The sequence below is a fragment of the Anabrus simplex genome, chromosome 14 (assembly GCF_040414725.1).
Source record: "Anabrus simplex isolate iqAnaSimp1 chromosome 14, ASM4041472v1, whole genome shotgun sequence".
NCBI classification, from domain to species: Eukaryota; Metazoa; Arthropoda; class Insecta; order Orthoptera; family Tettigoniidae; genus Anabrus; species Anabrus simplex.
The window spans coordinates 56,273,899-56,292,118 of NC_090278.1; the positions used below are offsets into that span (position 1 = coordinate 56,273,899).

The window sequence follows — 18,220 nt, forward strand, 5'->3', positions numbered from 1 at the left end:
ATATCCATGACCGCAGTGGGCTGTGTAGTCCTCTTTCCTCCGTCTGATGTCCACTCAGATCACAGGCAACAGTAAGATAGTCAACGGTATTCTTGTCAATCACTGCCCAGAAGACATCTTTGCTTTCCGTGCTCAGGCCAGTTTGTGGAGCGTTGCACTGAGAAACTGGATTTTCCTTCTATCCCCAACGTAGACATGTTACATCAATCGATTGTCATACATTTGCACCTCAGAGACTAAACAATTAAAATTTTTCTGATATAACAATGCCAAGAAAATTAGTTGTTCTTCAGTTTTCCGTTGTATCTCATTTAGTAACTGCACCCCATTTCGCGTGACTTTTCTCCAGTCCATCTTTTTTCCTGCACCTTACAGATGGCTACATTCATTCTCTCAAGTGTTGTAGCTAGTAGATATATTGGACAGTTCGGCCGTCTCCGCCTCCGCAGGCTCCCAGGGGCCTCCTCCTCCGCCGCCACCCGGGGGGGCCTTCCCAGGGGCACGCTCCTCCGCCGCCACCCGGCAGGCCTTCCCAGGGGCCTCTTCCTCCTCCCGCGGGAGATTGGAATTTTTGCGCGAGATTAGAATTGGTAAACAAAGCCACGTGCTTTTTTGACAGCTGTCATCCCCCATCTTGTATCACAAACCTCAGTGCTGCACTCTTTAACTACTTGCCTTTGAAATGAGGTGGAGGGCAATTTGAAAAATTCTATTTGACACCAGCCATCTTTAATCAACAGGTCACCGTGCTTCCCTCTTTAGCTTCATACCTTTGAAATGTGGTGGCGGGTAATTTGAATTCCATGTGACAGACGTCATTCGCCATCTTGCATCGCAAACCTTAGTGCTGCACTCTTTATGACACTGCTGGTAATTTAAAAAACTGTGTCAGCTGTCATCCGCCATCTTGCATCGCTAACCTTAGTGCTGCCCTCTTATCTATTTACCTTTGAGGCGGCAATTTGAAAAATTCCACGTGCTCTTGTTTGGAAACAAACTTACGTGACAGCTGTCATCTGCCATCTTTAATCAACAGAGCACCGTTCTGCTACCTTGCGGGCAATTCCGTCAGCTGTCATCCGCCATCTTCCATCGCTTACCTCAGTGCTGCTATCTTTACGGTACTAAACCTTATCGTGGTGGTATGGTAAATTTAAAATCTACATGCTTTTTTGACAGCTGTCATCCGCCATCTTTAATCATGAGAGCACCGTGCTTCTATCTCGCGGGTAAATCCGTCCGCTGTCATCCGCCAGCTTTAATCAACAAAGCATCGTGCTGCTATCTTTAGCTACGTACATTTAACATGTGGTGGCGGCAATTTGAAATTCTATCCGGATGCTATCTTTAATCTAATGAGCAAGATGCTACTATTCCTTTAAATTGTGGTGGCGGATAATTTGAAAAAAAATCCGTTAGCTATCATCATTAAACATTAGAGCATTCACGAACCTAACCTCTCATCTACTATCTTGAAGGAGACTATACGACACCTTCTCCACCTCGTCCGCCGCCTTCTCCTCATCCTCTATCAAGGCATAGCTTTATCGAACATGCATCGCCAAGGTGTGAGTGAGCAGCGATAACATTATTGTGCATGCTTTAGACTTGTAGATTACAAAAGAAACATAAGACTAAAATCGATGTTGTTAACTTCAACATGTAATTAGAACATTGATTGATGTGTTCAGATCACTGAATAAGTAATCAAGACTAGAACCGACCACGACACAACATGTGTTTAGAACATGTCAGGGGATACCTTTGTTCTAAGAAGATTAGATTAAAATATAACAAGACTAGAATCGATGCCGTTAAATTCAACATGTGATTAGAACATTGATTGATGTGTTCTGGTCACTAAACAAGTGATCAAGACTAGAACCGAACACCGTACAACATGTGTTTAGAACATGCCAGGGGATACATTTGTTCTAAGAAGATCAGATTGAAACATAACAAGACTAGAATCGAACACTGTACAACATGTGTTTAGAACATGCCATGGGATACATTTGTTCTAAGAAGATCAGATTGAAACATAACAAGACTAGAATCGATGCCGTTAATTTTAACATGTGATCAGAACATTGATTGATGTGTTCAGATCACTAAACAAGTGATCAAGACTAGAACCGAACACTGTACAACATGCGTTTAGAACATGCTAGGGTATACCTTGTTTCTCTCCCTGTCCGCCTTCTGCGTGACGTCATGTGATATGAGACAGTGGTCGCCCGTCCTGCTGACACGTATTACCACTACTTTCTAAAATGGTCATAACTTCTGAACCATTCATGCAAATAATGTCCTGACAAGGTTATTGTAATCCTTATAAAATACTGGAGGAGGTCAAACAATTTATTTTTATGAGGAACTCGAGGAATTTTATTTAAGGAGTTATATTTTTTACCGCGGACTGTAGCATAAAATCGCTTCTAGAGGGCAGCCGGTTGGAAATAGGTATGTGCCATCGCGGACTTGTTTGTAGAGGATTCTATGCTCTACATTTCGTACGCTTACACTAGGGGTCTATCGTTGATGGTTCACGCAGCGTAAGCCAAGAAAGCAAGTGACCGACCGACCGACCGACCGACATTTTTGTCTCTTTCTACGGATTTACTGTACATCGGATCACGGATACATAATTTTATAGTGGTTCACTACGTGAACAGTGTTCGTGTTGTCAGTATCTGAAGTAGAACCACTGTACTGATTAAAATGCAGTCAACATATTATGGAAACGTGTGTGGCGTTATAAATTGTCGGCACGTAAAAGAACTCCCGTGGGACAAAATTACGGCACCTCGAGTCTCAGAAAACCGTAAATGTTAGTGAGACGTAACACAAATAACATTATTATTTCGCATATTATAAAGGCAATAACGACAACAACCATCATAGCCAGTTAGTATGCTACTGTGATGGCATAACAATACTTCCTCGTCAGCAATGCTTGGTTATTCAAACAGTTTGTAATAAACTCTTGAATATCTCCATATTTACAGCTCGTACGGTAAAAAGGTGTCAGATATAAATGACTGAATGAAAGTCATATTTTCTATAATTATTGTTTTGTGCTAATAGCCGGGCTGAGTAGGAACTCAAATGGTACATCGCTGGCCTTCTTAGCCCAACATGGCTGGTTCGATCCTGTCTCAGTCCGGTTCTCAAAAACATAGTGGGACGTAAAATCCAATAACATTTACATTATTATGTACTAATAACTTATATTTCTGAATATATTTCGAAGCTCGTGAAATACAGTATGCGTGATCCGATATACAGTAAATACGAAGAAAGAGACAAAAATGTCGTGCGAGAAGAGACCTGTTACTGGATCTCGGTTATTACAAAAGGGGACCTCACACATCCCAGTCATGTGTGGTTAAAAAATATAGCCCAGTTCGAAATTTCATTTGGTGTGTTTCACGGTAAGACTCTATCCAGATGCAAAAACGTGAAAACTCTTATTTCTATTATTACGTCAAAATTTCCAGTACTCCATGTTTTTCTCTACGTAAGGACCAGGACCTTTATTAGGATATGGCATTTTAATGCAAAGAGTAAGGAGCTGCACTGAGAAAATATGCCAATAAGAAGGCTAAGCTTTGGGCTGGTTCATCAAGTAATTAAGTCTCCTGACACGTACGTTTTAATAAAGATGTCGATATGATGCATATTTTCCTATGCCATTTAATCTAAATATTTACTTCATCAGGAAATAAATTCATTATTTTGAGTTGCATGGCAATATTTTATTTCTTACCGTATTATATGTCATGTATTTGATAGTTGATGTTCTACCCGCTCAGCATGTGACGAAATTTAACGCATTTTCACGTTTTTAAATCTATTGGAAGTGCAGTTACTTATCGAATCGGACTAAACCAGACTATTATTTGATGAAAGATTGAGAAGATGTTTCACAGGCACGAGAATTCACAGGCTTGCTGTACTGCGACCGTGTACCTTACTCGCTCTCGTTCATACCGCGTGACGTCAGAGCGCTCCAGCCAATGGAAGCTTCACCCGCCGGAGTAGCCTACCTTATATTCTAGTTACCTTGGGAATCACGGTGCTCTGTTGATTAAAGATGGCTGCTGTCAAATAGAATTTTTCAAATTGCCCTCCACCACATTTCAAAGGCAAGTATTTAAAGAGTGCAGCACAGAGGTTTGTGATGCAAGATGGCGGATGACAACTGTCAAAAAAGCACGTGGCTTTCTTTACCGATTCAAATCTCGCGCTAGTGAGGTTAAGTTGGCAGCACTAAAGATTAGGCCCGTCAAGATGGCAGCAGTAAGGTTAGCGATGCGGTGTTGTTGATGATAGCTGTCAAAAAGCACGTGCCTGTCAAAAAATCACGTGGCCTTGTTTACCGATTCAAATCTCGCGCTAGTGAGGTTAAGTTGGCAGCACTGAGGTTTAGGGCCGTCAACATGGCAGCAGTAAGGTTAGCGATGCGTTGTTGTTGATGATAGCTGTCAAAAAGCACGTGGTTGTCAAAAAAGCACGTGGCTTTGCTTACCGATTCAAATCTCGCGCTAGTGAGTTTAAGTTGGCAGCACTAAGGTTTAGGCCCGTCAAGATGGCAGCAGTGAGGTTGGCGATGCGTTGTTGTCGATGACAGCTGTCAAAATGCACGTGGCTTTATTTACCAATTCTAATCTCGCGCAAAAATGCAAATCTCCCGCGGGAGGAGGAAGAGGCCCCTGGGAAGGCCTCCGGGGTGGCGGCGGAGGAGCTGGCCCCTGGGAAGGCCCCCCGGGTGGCGGCGGAGGAGGAGGCCCCTGGGAGCCTGCGGAGGCGGCCGAACCTTCCAATATATCTACTGTGACTAATTCGCTACTTCGTCCAGATATAGATTATTGATGCGATACAAATGTGGGTTGTCGCTTGTTTAGCCGTCACAGCCTGTGCGACGCTAACACTTGCATAATTTTCACGCTGACTGGGCCCTGCCAACGTACGTCCCTTCCCGGGGATAGATAGATGGATAATGCCTTTATTGGTGGCGAAGTTAGGGCTCAAGGTCCTCTCTTATACTTAACCATTAGATGAGTATACATTTACATAACTTATAATTTCAGATACAAATAAAACAAATAATAATAGTAGCAATAGTTATAATAATAATAATAATAATAATAATAATAATAATAATAATAATGTTACCGTGTTTTGGTGGATCGGCAGAGGTAAAAGAAGGTGCGGGCTGGAATGGGTCTAACTGCAAGTCCGAAAGATGAATTTCAAATTTAAATAAATTTCAAGAGATAACAAGATTTAACAATTTTTTCACTAGGTGAAATAACAATGAATATTCAGGTACAATAATAATTTTGCAAGCAAAAATACAAGTTAAGGTGTCTTTACAAATCCTGGGCTTCGAGCCCCAATTTGACAATCCTTGAGCTCTCGGCTCACAACCACAAATTACCAATGGGCAGAAAACCCCTTATTACATGGAGCACTTGCTCCCACCTCGTAATGTCAAGCCTCCTAGAGGCACCTTACCACAAGTGAAATAGCTAACCTGCTCTCAATTTTCTGAGCCTATCAAAGGCAACTACCAACGTAACTATCAACTGCCCTCAAGGCACACCTACAAAGAAACGGGGGTATCTAGTACCCAATCTACTGGGCCTTCGTGGAAAAGGAACAGATTAATTAAATGGCCCCAAAAAATATGAAGGTGAATGGAGGCGTGTACTTGCACTTCTACATGAAAGCTTTGTTAAAACCTAAGTGGCGCTAAGCCGATATACAGAGGCTATTCCCGTACTTAGAGGTGACTCGTATAAGAAAAATTTTAACACATTAGGGAAAAGTAGAAACTAAGTTACGAAAACATAGTCACCTCGTTTCAGAAATGAAGGGGAGCTCGAGAGGGTAAAGCACTCTCTATCCCCGATTTACATTTAAAGATATATGAAGTCTTACAAAGATGGAAAAAATTTACATGTTTTAAGTTATAGGTTACGAATAGGTGTACCAACCGGTACAGACCTCCCCCCCAAAAAAGTCCTTACAAGGGGTGACACAGAAGAATGTTGAAGAAAATTATTTTCCAAAACAAAAGCCCAAGTTTTGTTTAACCCAACTTGAAGAAAATTTTGCTTCCTTGGTGATAGATTTGTTGAAGTACATGGAAGAATCGTTAATCGATGTAAAAGAAGAAAAAGAATTTTGAAAATAGAAATTTTTTAAAGTCCTTTTGGGGGATCCAGTCTTAGAGTGTCTTTCTTGATATATACTGCCAGATATAAGTAGTATAATACAGGGATTCGGCCGCCACCACCTATCCTCCGTCTCTCGGGATAGGCCTCCTTCCCCCGCGGAAAATTTGAATTTTGGCAGGAAATCTGAATTTTGGCGCGAGATTTGAATTGGTAAACAAATCCACGTGCTTTTTGACAGCCACGTGCTTTTTGATAGACAACAACGCATCGCTAACCTCAGTACTATCTTGACGGGCCTAAAACGTAATGCTACGAACTTAACCTAACTAGCGCGAGATTTGAATCGCTAAACAAATCCACGTGCTTTTTGACAGCTGTCATCCGCCATCTTTAAACAACAGAGCACCGTGCTTCCCTCTTTATCGTAGTAGCTGCAGATTCGTCACCTGTCATCCGCAGTGCTGCCATCTTCACGGGCCTAAACCTTAGTGCTACCAACTTAACCTCACTAGCGCGAGATTTGAATCAGTAAACAAATCCACGTGCTTTTTGACAGCTGTCATATGCCGTCTTTAATCCATAGAGCACAGTGCTGTCCTCTTTAGCTACTTACCTTTGAAATGTGGTGGCGGATAATTTGAAAAATGCTTTTTGACAGCAGCCATCTTTAATCCAGAGAGCACCGTGTTGCCCTCTTTAGCTAGATACCTTTGAAATGTGGTGGCAGGCAATTCGACGTGACATCAGCCTTCTTTAATCAAGAAAGCACCGTGTTGCCCTCTTTTTGGTGGCGGCAAATTGCACGTGCTCTTGTTTGGAAACAAACCTACGTGCTTTTTTCTGACAGCTGTCATCCGCCATCTTGCATCACAAACCTCAGTGCTGCACTCTTTAGCTAGATACCTGTGAAATGTGGTGTCGGCAATTTGAAAAATCTATGTGCTCTTGTTTGGAAACAAGGCCACGTGCTTTTTTTGACAGCTGTCATCCGCCATCTTGAATCAATAGAGCACTTTGCTGCTATCATGTGGGCAATTTTGTCACCTGTCATCCGCCATCTTTAATCCACAGAACACCGTGCTGCACTCTTTATGATATGTAGTGGCGGGGAATTTGAAAAGTTCTGTTAGCTGTCATCCGCAATCTTTAATCAAGAGACCACCGTGTTGCCATTTTTAGCTAGATACCTTTGAAATGTGGTGGCGGCAAATTGAAAAATTCCACGTGTTCTTGTTTAGTAAACGAACTCTCGCGCTTTTTGTCAGCTGTCATCCGCCATCTTACATTTCAAACCTCCCTGCTACACTCTTTAAGTACATACCTTTGAAATATGGTGGCGGATAATTTAAAAAGAAAAATTCTACAGCAGTCATCTCTCGACGCTAATTGCACAAGATGGTGGCTATACATGACTCCTTAAAGGTGCTTATGCAAGATGGCCGTTATACATAGGTTCCTATGAGACGCCCTAGGGTGCTTGCGCAAGATGGGGGTTGCTCTTATGAGGCGGCTGAAGGGTCCTTGCACAAGATGGCTAGAGACGCCCTAAGGTTGCTTGCGCAAGATGGCGGACGCATAATGGCGGCTATACACGACTCCTTATGAGACTCTTTAAGGTGCTTGCGCAAGATGGCTGCCGCTTTTATGAAGAAAGCTAGCTTAGAGGCTAACGTGTCGTGCCAGTTCGATTCATTAAATTTAGGGCTTAAATGCAAAATGTTAAATACCTCGAGAACGGTGCATCGTAGAGCAAAACGGATAAAAGTTTTCTGCGTAGTACCCAGGTTCGCAGTACGAGCAACATGATAGCATAAGAAAACATAGTCTAATAATGGGATCAACGGTTCGGTTCCTACTTAGGCCCTTTAGCATTTGCTCTGTTTTAGCTTGTATTGAAGCGAGTCTTCGTAACATGATCAGGTCTAGCTATGGTAGAGAGTATAACGTACCGTGCTGGTTCGATTAATTAAATTTGGGTCTTAAATGCAAGATGGTAAATATCTCGAAAACGGTGCACCGTAGAGCAAAGCGGACAAACTTTATCTGCCCAATACCGAGGTTCGCAGTATGAGGAACATGATAGCATCGCTAACCTCACTGCTGCCGGAATAACGGGCCTAAACCTTAGTGGTACCAGCTTAACCTCACAAGCGCGAGATTTGAATTGGTAAACAAATCCACGTGCTTTTTTGAAGCCACGTGGTTTTTGACAGACAACAACGCATCGCTAACCTCAGTACTACCATCTTGACGGGCCTAAATCTTAATGCTACCAACTTAACCTAACTAGCGCGAGATTTGAATCGGTAAACAAATCCACGTGTTTTTTGACAGCTGTCATCCGCCATCTTTAAACCACAGAGCACCGTGCTTCCCTCTTTGTCGCAGTAGCTGCAAATTCGTCACCTGTCATCCGCAGTGCTGCCATCTTAAGGGGCCTAAACCTTGGTGCTACCAACTTAACATCACTAGCGCGAGATTTGAATCGGTAAACAAATCCACGTGCTTTTTTGACAGGTGTCATGCGCCATCCTTAATCCATAGAGCACAGTGCTGCCCTCTTTAGCTACTTACGTTTGAAATGTGGTGGCTGATAATTTGAAAAATGCTTTTTGACAGCAGCCATCTTTAATCCAGAGAGCACCGTGCTGCCCTCTTTAGCTAGATACCTTTCAAATGTGGTGGCAGGCAATTCCACGTGACAGTAGCCATCTTTAATCAAGAGAGCACCGTGCTGCCCTCTTTGTTGTGGCAGCAAATTCCACGTGCTCTTGTTTGGAGACAAACTCACGTGCTTTTTTCTGTCAGTTGTCATCCGCAATCTTTAGTCAATAGAGCACTGTGCTGTTATCATGCGGGCAACTTCGTCACCTTCGGCAAGGTTTTAATCCACACGCTGTACACGATAATAGTACTTCTGAATTAGAGATGACCTAGCTCGAGCCGGAATGAAATTAGCTAACAGATGGGCGTGAAAGTCTTCTATAGGTTATTGTTCAGCAATTGCTCTTACTATCTTGTCTGAGAGAACACCAATGGAATAGGGGTAAATAATCTGTAGGATTTGACATGGAGAAAGCGAAAAAACAAGAGCATGATCCTGGAATTCAACTAAAAACCTTAAGAATGCGATGACGTCATTCGTAGAATTAACGGAAAACCTAGAAGTACCTCTAAGCAACATGGCTAAATGGTGGGGCAAACTGCTGAAGCCGAGTGACATAACGGTTAAAGGCCTAGGGGGCGAAGAAACTGTTCCAGAAACTGCATTATTCAACACAAAGGGTGGAATGGAAGTGCGACGACCGGACTCAGTTTCTAATGGGGCAGATGTTTGTTGAGTTGCCACGGATTTACTACCTCCTTCACCCGTAGGAGAATGCTCCTCCCTAACTACATTTACCAGAGTGGGTTGGTCAGTTTTGGGGGTGCTGCCCCAGTTAACAATAGGCTAACCTTGCTGCACAATTTAGAAAGGTTTTCGACAAGAGCACTAGCCTCCTTCCCTTGAATGTCATTTAACTTAAGAGACAATAGATCAGTAACCCTGTTGTAAAAATGGAACAATATGGCTTGTACACGTTTAAGTTGATTAGGTGATGGATCACCCCCTTCAAAAAACTGTCTACAGATGCTAGCTCAGTAGCATTATCAGTGATCGTGGAGAGAGCGTCGTCAATATCTTTTTCCCCCAAGATGGGGATACTAATCGGCAAATCCAGAGAATCTTTAAGTTTAGTGGTATCGGCCGCAACCGTGCCTCCAGATTGAACATTTCTAATAGTTAATTCATAAATCATTTCCTCCTTTCGCAAATAGCCGGGATGTAGGACATCATGAGGGCCGGACATGATGACAGACACTTTACAAATTTAGAAAAGTCGAAAAATTCCAGCGACTGAGAAAATAGAGTTCAAAACCAAAGCAATATTTAGCCGTCAAAAGGGGCTAAATTGAGACCCATTCAACCCACGCTCTGCTACGACTTGTTACCGTGTTTTGGTGGATCGGCAGAGGTGAAAGAAAGTGCGGGCTGGAATGGGTCCAACTACAAGTCCGAAAGATGAATTTAAAATTTAAATAAAGGTTATATTTTCAACAGATAACAAGATTTAACAATTTTTTCACTAGGTGAAATAACAATGAATATTCAGTTACAATAATAATTTTACAAGCAAAAACACAAGTTAAGGTGTCTTTACAAATCCTGGGCTTCGAGCCCCAATTTGACAATCCTTGAGCTATCGGCTTACAACCACAAATTACCAAAGGGCAGAAAACCCCTAATTACATGGAGCACTTGCTCCCACCTCGTAATGTCAAGCCTCCTAGAGGCACCTTACTACAAGTGAAAGAGCTAATCCGCTCTCAATTTTCCTAGCCCATCAAAGGCAACAGCCAACATTACTATCAACTGCCCTCAAGGCACACCTACAAAGAAACGGGGATATCTAGTACCCAGTCTACTGGGCCTTCGTGGAAAAGGAACAATTAATTAAATGGCCCCAAAAAATATCAAGATGAATGGAGGCGTGTACTTGCACTCCTACATGAAAGCTTTGTTAAAACCTAAGTGGCGCTAAGCCGATACACAGGGGATATTCCCATACTATAGAGGTGTCTCGTATAAGAAAAATTTTAACACATTAGGGAAAAGTAGAAACTAAGTTACGAAAACATAGTCACCTCGTTTCAGAAATGAAGGGGAGCTCGAGAGGGTAAAGCACTCTCTATCCCCGATTTACATTTATAGATATATGAAGTCTTACAAAGATGGAAAAAATTTACATGTTTTAAGTTATAGGTTACATATTAAAGGTTTCAGACCTGCCCCGCGGGTTAAACTGCTGAGCTAGCAAAGAAAAGAAAGATGTTAAACGGCCATTACCATGTTGAAGAGCTGCTGGCGGATGAAAGTGGCGATTCCCGCCTCCTGCTATACTCTAAGCTAGATGTTGTACGAGAGGCGGAGAGCCAGGAAAATCAGCAGTTTTTATATTCTCGGGGAAGATTCGAGACCTTTCGTGAATGATTAAGACACAGCCACAGTCTTTTATTGGTCGGCTATAGTTTACACATCAGATTTGAAGAAGAAGAAGAAGAAGAACACGATTGGTCCAAAATTATTTAAAGAAATTTGGGATTGGCTAAGTTCAAAACTGGCGGAAAGAAAAATTAATATTGCCAACCCACAAATGAAAGAACAACATTTAGTAAAGAACAAACTTATGAATACAAAATATCTTCAAGAAAAGTTCCTTCACTTCGCGCCAGGGTGCATGATCATAGTTTTTGGTAGAGACATCTGTGAGAGAATGTCCACAATTCTTGATAATTAGAAAACAAAACCATTCGAAATTAACACAGTGACATCTTCTGATGAACGGTTGAATTAATTGAGGTTTAAAGTTCAGATTTTCAGCTGTAGGGGAGTACTTTAAGGCGGAAAATTCAAATGTGCGGCGTATAGGTGTACCAACCGGTGCAATAATAATTAAAGAATCCTTAATTTTAAAACGCACAAAATAATGTACACTTAAATGATGTAACTACAGTAATCCATTCATTCATCTCATTCATTCCTACATTCACTCAACTATTATCCAATAAGTCAGCGGAATCTACCCAGCAAATGCTTGCGGCAAGCTGCTTTAAACATGCGATGAGAAGGATTTCTCTAATGTTCGCAGGTAGCGAATTCCATTACCTAGACACAGGGATTATGAAGGAGCGGTTGTACATAGCAGTGCGGTTTACAGGTATGGCAAGAGAGGAGCCAGATCTTGTATTGTGTCCATGATAGGACGAGAGGTAAGAAAAAGGTGAAAACAGATAGTTGGGAGTATTAGTGGATAGTACTTTGTGCAGAAGTGATAGCATGTGAAGCTCACTGCGCTGGTGCACTTGAAGCCACGGTAGCTCCTTATAATGAGGTGATATATGTGCATCATATCGCAGATTAAAGATATATCTTACCCAGCTGTTCAGTCTCCGGTCCAGTTTCTTGTTACTGTCGCAGGTTATTTCAGTCAACACAGTGTCACAGTAGTCTAATACAGGTAGTATCAGAGAGCGAATTATTTGTACTTTAAGTCGAACAGAGAATATATTAGAGTACCGTTTAAGGAGATATAAGCATATATGTACTTATTACATGTATTACACTTATTATATGTATGTACTTTATTAAGCTTGGTTCCAATTCCATGATATATATTTCCATAAGGATGTGATGCTTGTTATGAAGAGTTTTAGACCTCATGGCAGCAGGTAGTTACGCCGTTGTGGACATAGAGGACAGACGCCTTTTTTAGCCCTCTCTGGAGAAGGAACGCTACGCTCCTTTGTGCATTAACTTCCAGGAAGGTAGAGTACCTCGTCCGCGAACTACTCCATACTGAAATTCTCCATCTCCGTTAAAGTTGCAATTAAGGACTTCGTGTGTGTGTGGTCCACGAGTGCAATTATATTTCGCTCAACCCTGCGGGTAGCCCAGTGGGAACCCGTATCCGTCGCCTGGAACGAGCCACGTTTTATGGCAGTTTAAATGGTTCGTGGAGAATATTCATCAATACAAAATGAAATACCATTTTACTGAAAAACTAATTGAGAACCTGATAAATCACTTGTCACAAAAATCACGTAATCATGTATAGAAAAATTGCCGCAGGACATTGCACATTTTGCTTGGCGTGATATGCCACAAAACGTATGACACACAAACCAGTGTCGTATTTTCTGCCCCGTGTTGTCTTGTGGTGGCAATATCAACATCTTGAGAGATGATCAAGTGGTCTAGCCTGTCTCGTCTGGAATCGTTGTGCCCCTTTTATTTGTCCACTTATTTTTTTCCTGAGAGTGCAGAAACAACAAATGGTCGAGCCTCCCATTACTTTGATTGTAAGGAAGTCCTGCATTGCACCGGTACATGTGCATTCAGTGCATACGGAATGAATTGGGAAGTCCCACTTCACGTTACAATGAATTTTCTGCTGTGCCTGTTGCAGGCGGATCTCACCTTTAGCTAAAAAAATGTATTTCTCACTCTTCTTTCCTAGGATATCTGGAGCCACCCTGCGGTGGGGACACAGGCATAGAATTGGATGCTATTCAACGATGTTATCATTCTACTAAAAATAACCCTTTGTCCATTAAGTATTTGAAAAAATGAATTTTATTCTTTCCTTTACATAGAAGCAACGGTTTAATTCAATGTCCTGTCATCTCGAGTTCTGGCTCAAGCCTTGATTTCCATGCTTCTTTTAGGTGTAGTGTTAAAGGAACACTCATTAAAATGTTTAAGGACGTGATAGCTTGCATTTGCCTTCATATATTCCAGGATATCAGAACATTGTAATAAAACGCTACAACCTAAGCCATGTTCTTTGTCACCATCATGATGTCTATGACAGCAGTATGTGTAGGTGAAATGAAAGCATCAGGGTTAGGGAAAGAGCCATCATCTGCATCTTATCTTTCTGCTTTTCGAGGATTTTCTCAGGATTAGTTGTTTCTATATTGCATGCGTCCTCTGTTAAGGAAAGCAGTTAAGACGAAGACTGATGTAATACATCGTAGTAGTTCGAACCTCCCTGTATAAACCTACCATACTATATTTACAGCATGTCGGCTCTGATTGCACATTAAAGCAATGTAATTAGAAATAACCACACTGTGATGTAATATAATGCTGCACTGATAAAACAATGTACAAATACAATACGTATGTTTGAGTTACAGTAAATAATGTGTATAAATTATTTGCGATGGTTCAGCAGATCTTGCTGACTGTCGGTAAACAATGTTCTCAACTTTATTAATGGCTGCAAGACTCGCACGGGCGATAAGCTACACATTTGCAATGTCTGTGGTAAATTCTTCAGCAAAAAAATTCAAAGTAACAGTCCACATACAAGCTCACAACCGCAAAAAGGGCCTTTACCAAACTTATCATTCGCCTGCCACAAACCGCAAATCTTCAAAGCGTATGCCGTCCTTTATCTAGGAGGCAGACGTATACGGATTACAATACATAAATGTTTGCTGGATTAAAGAGCGTGTATTTCTCCTTTAGCCTGGACCACTTCTCATGCATTCCTTAAATGAGGTTTATGAGCTCGTACATTCCTATATCTTCAGAAGTTTTTTGCGCGTTGTAATGTGATTGAAGAGAAAATACGCAATATATCCTCATAACAAGTGAGAGCTTTTAAAATTTAACACCCTAAATTTAACCTCAGATCAACTTTTTTACCCTCAGGAATGTGATGTTCACGAGTAATGTGCACTCTGCATAAGTAGCATTTCCCTTCTGTGAGAGTTGTAGCGGAATTGAATTTAAATAATTGAATCGATTATTTCAGAAACCAGTCAAGCACCAAGTCTTGTCATTTTTGGGAAAATGAAAAAAACTGTCTAGCAACAGACGAAATGTTATGGTAGTGGTTTTAATATTTTAGCTTGAAAGTATTATACCATTTAATACTTTATATCTACGGAAAGCTATTTTGTTCTTATTAGCTTTGCTGCCAAAAAACTCCGAAACATTTTCCACTTAACTGGTTTCTGAAATAAACTAGTGTTGCAAACATATTTTTGTGGGATAATTATTGAATTTTGAAATGATTTTGTCATAAACTCCATATATGTGTAAACAGAAAATATTTGAATATGTTTAGACTACAAATACAATTAATAAAATGATGAAATCAACAATGCCTGCTTCTTATGACAGGAGGTAATTAATCCTCATAAAGGAACTGTACACCATATTCTGTCCCTGTAGTAGGCCATTGTAAAATGCTGTTCTAAAAGTGTTCGTATCCTATCATGTAAGGTTTTAAGGCTTTTAGGTCACGTATCGCCTTGATATTGATGGACACGTAAAACAAACATTAACAAAGAATAATGTAGGGCTCAGACCAGCTGTTTCCTTTCCTGAACAAGAAAGATAACCTCCTTGATCCTGGTATTTCGGATAATATTATGCGTGTGAGTTTGTGTGTCTACCACTCCTAATTTCCTTTTTGATACAGGTTCGTCTTCTGAACATTCAGACATATCACTACTATTACAAAATACTGCACTAAACAAAGGGAACACTTTTTCAATCAGTTGTTCAGAAAACTATGAATATGCCATTAAAGAAACACAACAATGACAATATAAACAGCTGAACAGCTCAGCGCACACCCGCAAGGTGCGGCACATCACAAAATGTACCGGCAGTTTACTGCAGAAACCAGCCAAGTGGTGTCACTTAACTGGTTTCTGAACTAAATACGAAATTCAACGTAAAGCCTGACCATTATAGGAGGACGTTTCTTGACTGGTTTCAGCACCGAAATTTGCATATAACCTCCTAGTAACATATTCTGCAATTAACTCATATTTTTCATTTTTTGGCACTTGACTGCTTTCTGAAATAATCGATTCAGTTGGTAACGTCATTTTAAATTTTTCACTCTAGATCGAGACCCGAGGTGAGCTACGCAGATCATCAACCTCCGGATGACGGAGGAGCTTGTTTGAAGTGCAATGTGTGTAGGAATTCCTTCACCAAGAAGTTCAACCTAACAGTCCACATGCGTAATCACACGGGTGGAAGGCCTGACTGTTGCATTGTCAGTGGTAAATCCTTCAGCCTCAAAGACAGTATGATAAGTCACATGAAGACTCACACACACGATAGGCCATACAGGTGCAATGTCTGTGGTAAATCATTCAAATGCAAAAAAGGTCTAACAGATCACATGCTTATTCACACACACGGTTGTCGACACATCTGCTATATCTGTGGCAAATCTTTCAGCCGCAAGAGTATAACGTATCATATGCGGTCTCATACAGGCTATAAGCCACACACCTGCCATGTATGTGGCAAATCCTTCATGTGGAGAAACAAAGTAATATTACACATGCTTACTCACACAGGCGAGAGGCCACACACCTGCAATGTCTGTGGCAAATCGTTTACCTTGAAGTTGAGTCTGTCGCGACATATGCGGCGGACTCACACAAGCAAGAACCCACACACCTGCGATGTCTGTGGCAAGTCCTTCATCCACAAAATCATTCTTACAGATCATATGCGGAGTCACACGGGCGAGAAGCCATACTCTTGCGAATTCTGTTGCAAATCGTTCGGCTACAAATCCAGTCTTAGAGTCCACAAGCGGAGTCACACGGGCGGGAAGTCGCACTCCTGCAATGTCTGTGGCAAATCATTCAGCTACAAATCCAATCTTGCAGTACACATGCGGACTCACACAGGCGAGAAACCACATTCGTGTGATGTCTGTGGCAGTTCGTTTAGCCAGAAGGTAAGTCTTACAGGCCATATGCGGACTCACACGGGCGAGAAGCCACACTGTTGCAGTATCTGTGATAGATCCTTCAACCTCAAAGTCAGCCTGACACGTCACTTGCGAAAACACACAGAGGAAAGGTCTCACTGATGCAATGTCGGTGGTAAATCCTTCATACTCAATGTCGGTATTATAGATCACACGGGGTGCACTGGTGCGAATCTTCAGCTCGAAAGTCAATGTAACCGGCCACATGCGGTCTCGCTGCTGCGATGTCTGTGGCGAATGTTCCAGCCAGAAAGTCGATGTAACAGTCCAAGTGCGGACCCTCACAGGCTAGAAGCCACACTGGTGGAATGTCTGTGGCTAATCCTTCAGCCAGAAATTCAGCCTAACAGATCACAAGCGGAGTAACACGGACGAGAATCCACAATGCTGTAATGTCTGTGGCAAATCCTTCAGCTAGAAAGTCAGTCTAACAGGACTCTAGCGGAGTCACACAGGCGTGTAGGGACAATTTTGCAATGTCTGTGGCGAATACTTCAAACAAAAAGCACTATTACACCTCACATTTGGACTTACAGGAGCGAGTAGCTACAATGCTGCTATGTCTGTGGCAAATCCATCAACCACAAAGACAGTCCGACGCGTCACATGCGGACACACACGGAAGCGAAGCCTCACATTTGCGATGTATGTGGCCAATCCTTCAGCCATAAAGTCGTTGTAGTCGATGATATGTGCACCCACACGGGCGAGAAGCTACCCCGCTGCAATATCTGTTGAAAATCCTTCAGCCAAGGTTGTTTCCACCTACCACGCCAAATGCGGACTCTCACAGGCGCGAAGCCACACCGTTGCAGTATCTGCAGCAAGCTCTTCACCGGGGGAAGTGCACTCCTGAAATACATGCAGGCGCATACCGACGAGAGGCCATACTGGCGAAATGTCTGGCATATCCTACGGCCAGAAAGTAATGCTCTAAAATGTTCCACAGATCGTTTAATTTAAATCCTTAAGCGGGGAGCATGGTACACACTGGCTCACTCCCAGGTGGGGAGTGATTTTCCTGATTGAAGAAAATATTTAACAACTTGCTCAAAAACAATCTTACACTAATGATATTATGCTGTATGTAATTTTTGAAAAATCGTAGTTTTAATTTTTGATTTCTTTGTGGAAGAACATACTAAGTGCTCTCAGACTGTTATACCGATTTTGTTTCTTTCCAATGACAAAGCTCTGCTTTTCGTTTATACAGTAACATGTACATAATTATTTTAGGCAGTTTGCTGAAAATCTCTGCCTGGAAATAATTATTCTCTGCATGTGAATTGTAGGTTTACGAGGTTTCCATGTACTTAGAAGATGTAAAATGGAATAATGATACTAACGAAAGTATCTGGTTATGTTCGTAAGAGGTCCTGAGGTATCAAGTTTTTATACCTACAATTCATAATTGTCATTAACGGATTATATTACACTAGTATGTTGGTTATATGTACAGTTTTTTTAGTCTTCACGGTGTTTATCCTTTACAGCAGTTGAATTGTGATACACACGGAAGCAGATCATGTTATACATACCCTCTCTCGGTGTCACATAAATTGTATGGTTCCATTACGAAACGCGTTCGTTTTCTTGGCATGTAAACTTTCCAACCTAGCCACCCTTGCTTTAACTATGGGTTCTCATCAATTGACATGTTGCCATCAGTGGTATAAAGTT

At 41.6% G+C, this 18,220-nt stretch overlaps 1 protein-coding gene across 2 annotated transcripts in view; it reads left to right on the forward strand.

Annotated features, from left to right (window-relative positions):
- The window catches only part of LOC137502996 (zinc finger protein 157-like), a 138,359-nt gene extending 120,409 nt beyond the window's left edge, over window positions 1-17,950 (forward strand). For both annotated transcript variants that reach the window (XM_068230322.1, XM_068230323.1), the window contains one exon: window positions 15,655-17,950. In XM_068230322.1, the coding sequence (XP_068086423.1) occupies window positions 15,655-16,642 (988 nt within the window). In that variant the 3' untranslated portion in view covers window positions 16,643-17,950. The remainder of the gene's footprint in view (window positions 1-15,654) is intronic.
- Window positions 17,951-18,220: the final 270 nt, after the last annotated feature.